At 55.2% G+C, this 2,904-nt stretch overlaps 1 protein-coding gene across 1 annotated transcript; it reads right to left on the bottom strand.

The window, feature by feature from the left end:
* Positions 1-352: 352 nt before the first annotated feature.
* Positions 353-1,594, bottom strand: LOC307186384 (endogenous retrovirus group FC1 Env polyprotein-like; the record flags this gene model as incomplete). The annotated part of the gene is made up of 1 exon (XM_079921439.1): positions 353-1,594. The coding sequence occupies one exon, from the start codon at positions 1,592-1,594 to the stop codon at positions 353-355; it is 1,242 nt and encodes a 413-aa protein (XP_079777565.1).
* Positions 1,595-2,904: the final 1,310 nt, after the last annotated feature.

The following is a 2,904-nucleotide window of genomic DNA, read 5'->3' as shown; positions in this document are numbered from 1 at the left end:
GAAGCAGACCCCTTTTTTGGTAATCTTTCAGGTGTTGTGGCAATGTCAGGTGTCGGTTGCATGAGCCTCAGAGCCGTTGGTTCTGCCCCTCGAGGAGAGGGAAGACCAGGGCCGAGTGGAAAGTCCCGGGTCTGTTTCCTGAGCAGGTGGAAAGTCCCGGGCTGATGCCACTCGTGGGTTCGGCTGCATCAACCACCCTGGTGGGGGTTCCGTCTGACTCCCTGGGCCCTTCCCCGGACCTGCTGGCCTTACATCCTGACTTCTTTGGTGTAATGGGGCGACGTTTGGTCTCTGGCTACTTCCTGCTGTACGGGGGCGCCGGAAGGGAGTCAGGCGGCCAACGGTCCGGAGGTTAGGGGAGGGCGGCAGCGGGGGGTTCTGTGGGTAGTAAGGTATATGGGTGGAGGAGCATCTGATTCACTGCCACCCAAGAGACTTCTTGTATGCGACTGCGGAGAAACCTGAGGAAACGGGGGGCAAGCATGAATAGGATGCAGATAAGGATTAAGGGGCCTAGGATTGGTGTCAGCCAGGACTGCCACCAGTCGGGGATGGGGGAGGTGGATTGTCGCTGCCTGCGTTGGAGTTCTTCTTTTAAGCATCGGAGAGCATCTACATTGTCTTCAACGACCCCTGTCTCGTTGATGTAGCAGCAGCACTCTTCCTGTAGGAAGAGGCGGGTACCTCCTTTGTCGGCTGTCAGAAGGTCCAGGGCGCATCGATTTTGGAGGGCAACTCGGGCTACTGAGGTGATCTGGCACTGGAGGGAGGTGATGGAGGCGGCAGAAGCCTCGATGGCTAGCTGGAGTTTCTGTTCTAGGTCGAGGGATGTTGAGACACTGTGTGTTAGGGCCCCTCCCCCAATGCCCGCAGCAACGGGAGAGGAGGCGAGGGAAATGACTGCGACCATAGGGAGAAAGATGGCCCTTTTTTGTCGGCCAAAAAGTTGTGTGGTAAGTGAGAGAAATTCGGCTTGGCCATATAATGTGAGTTGTGGAACAAGGGTGACGGGGATACATGGGAATGGGGAGGAAGAGTTGACCTCTTTTGTAAGGGAGCCATTACACCAAAAGAACAAGCCTGGTGAGGACCCCATTGGCATAGTTACAGGGAGGGATGAATTGCAAGGGAGTGCATCATTAGTTAAGTTTGGGCGGCTGCCATAGCAAATTGTGAGGTTCTTTTTTTCTAAATCAAGAAATATGAGGACTCTTAAAGGGGGAAAAGGTAAGTTTGGGGAGGAATTGAGGAGGGTAGAGGTGAAGGGCTGGTCGAGTGGGACAGCAGTTAATGGTGGTCTGCCAAGTGAGGAACATAGAAAGCAGTCAGAGATGTTGCCTATCCTGGTGTGACTAAGCATTTGCACCCCCTGGCAGATGAGGGCCAACCGAGAAAAAGGGTCCGTCTTGTGGTCAGGGTGGGGTAGTTGGCGTTCTAGGGCCTGTTCCATCTCCTGGACCATGGTGGCCTGCTCGCTTAAGTGCTGGATAATTTCAGGTATCACTCTGACGTATGGGCGGAAGACCCTGATAGAGCCCACAGGGTAGGCATCAGTTGCCCACTGGTAGATTTTTCCTTGTACCCCTTTTACCATCTTGTGTCCCAGGGATCTTTGAGGTTGATGAATAATTGACCCTTGCCATTTGTGGTGAGCAGGTGGGATTGTCGGAGCGAGCTCCTGGTATCTAGTTTTGCCACATGGATGTTACATGAGTGATAGGGGCACCCCCCATAGGTCTCATCCCACCATTGACAGTAGTCTCGGGTCTGATCATAAGTGAAGCAGACAGTGGGGGTGGACCATCCCAGGGGAACACCTTCTATGTTAGAGATGGGGATCTGGACTGTTACCAGGGCCTGGCACCCATCTGGTTGGCAGTCTCCTGTGCCCAGGACTCGGGCGTGGGTCCGACCTTTAGCTTGCCATGTCCCGTGGACATGGAAGTGCCATAGGGACATCTGGTGAGTCCTGGGTGGCCCAGAAAGGAGAGAATCTGGTCAGCTGTCTCTGGAGGTTGGAGGTCGCGGATGGCCTGGGTGCGGTCGGCTGTCAGGCTCTTTGTTGTGGGGGTAAGGTGGACTCCCAGGTAGGTTACTGAGGGTGTAGGCAGTTGGGCCTTGGTTGGAGAGACCCGATAGCCGCGAGAGCCGAGATAATTGAGGAGGTCAGCAGTGTGTTGTTTTGAGAGACTGAGAGATAGGCTACAGAGGAGGAGGTCATCCACGTATTGGAGGACTATACTGGGGGTGAGAGGGCAGGAAGCGAGGTCCCGCGCCAGAGCCTGGCCAAAGAGGTGGGGGCTGTCGCGGAAGCCCTGGGGAAGAACCGTCTAGGTAAGCTGGTGGGAAGCCTGGGTATCCGGATCTGTCCAGGTGAAAGCAAAAAGGAAGTAGGAATCAGGGTGTAGGGGGATAGAAAAGAAGGCGTCTTTGAGATCTAGGACCGTAAAACGGGTGGTGGACGGGGGAATATGGGAGAGCAAAGTGTATGGGTTTGGCACTACTGGGTGGAGGGGAGTTATCGCCTCATTGATCAGTCGGAGGTCCTGGACCAGGCGGTAATCTCCTGAGGCCTTGCGGACAGGCAGGATGGGGGTGTTGCAGGGAGAGTCCATGGGGACGAGGAACCCCTGGTCTAAGAGTCTGGTGATAATAGGCTGTAAGCCCCTTAGATGAGTCTCAGAGATGGGGAATTGGGGCCTGGATGGAAACTTGGAGGGGTCTTTTAGACAGATTAGGACGGGGGGTGGTGTGTTGCAATTAAGGGTTTTGATGTATCCCAGACCTGGGGGTCTATCCGGTTGGGGGAGATGGGTGGAGGAAGAGAGGAGGGAGAGGGCTCCGCTGCCAGACTGAGGAGGGGGAGCAGGAGTTGAGAGAAGGAGGCCTTAGGATCAAGTCTGG

The sequence above is a fragment of the Stenella coeruleoalba genome (genome assembly GCF_951394435.1).
Source record: "Stenella coeruleoalba genome assembly, chromosome: 5".
NCBI lineage: Eukaryota > Metazoa > Chordata > Mammalia > Artiodactyla > Delphinidae > Stenella > Stenella coeruleoalba.
The sequence above is the reverse complement of the archived record's forward strand: the minus strand, read 5'-3'. Positions and strand labels throughout refer to the sequence as shown.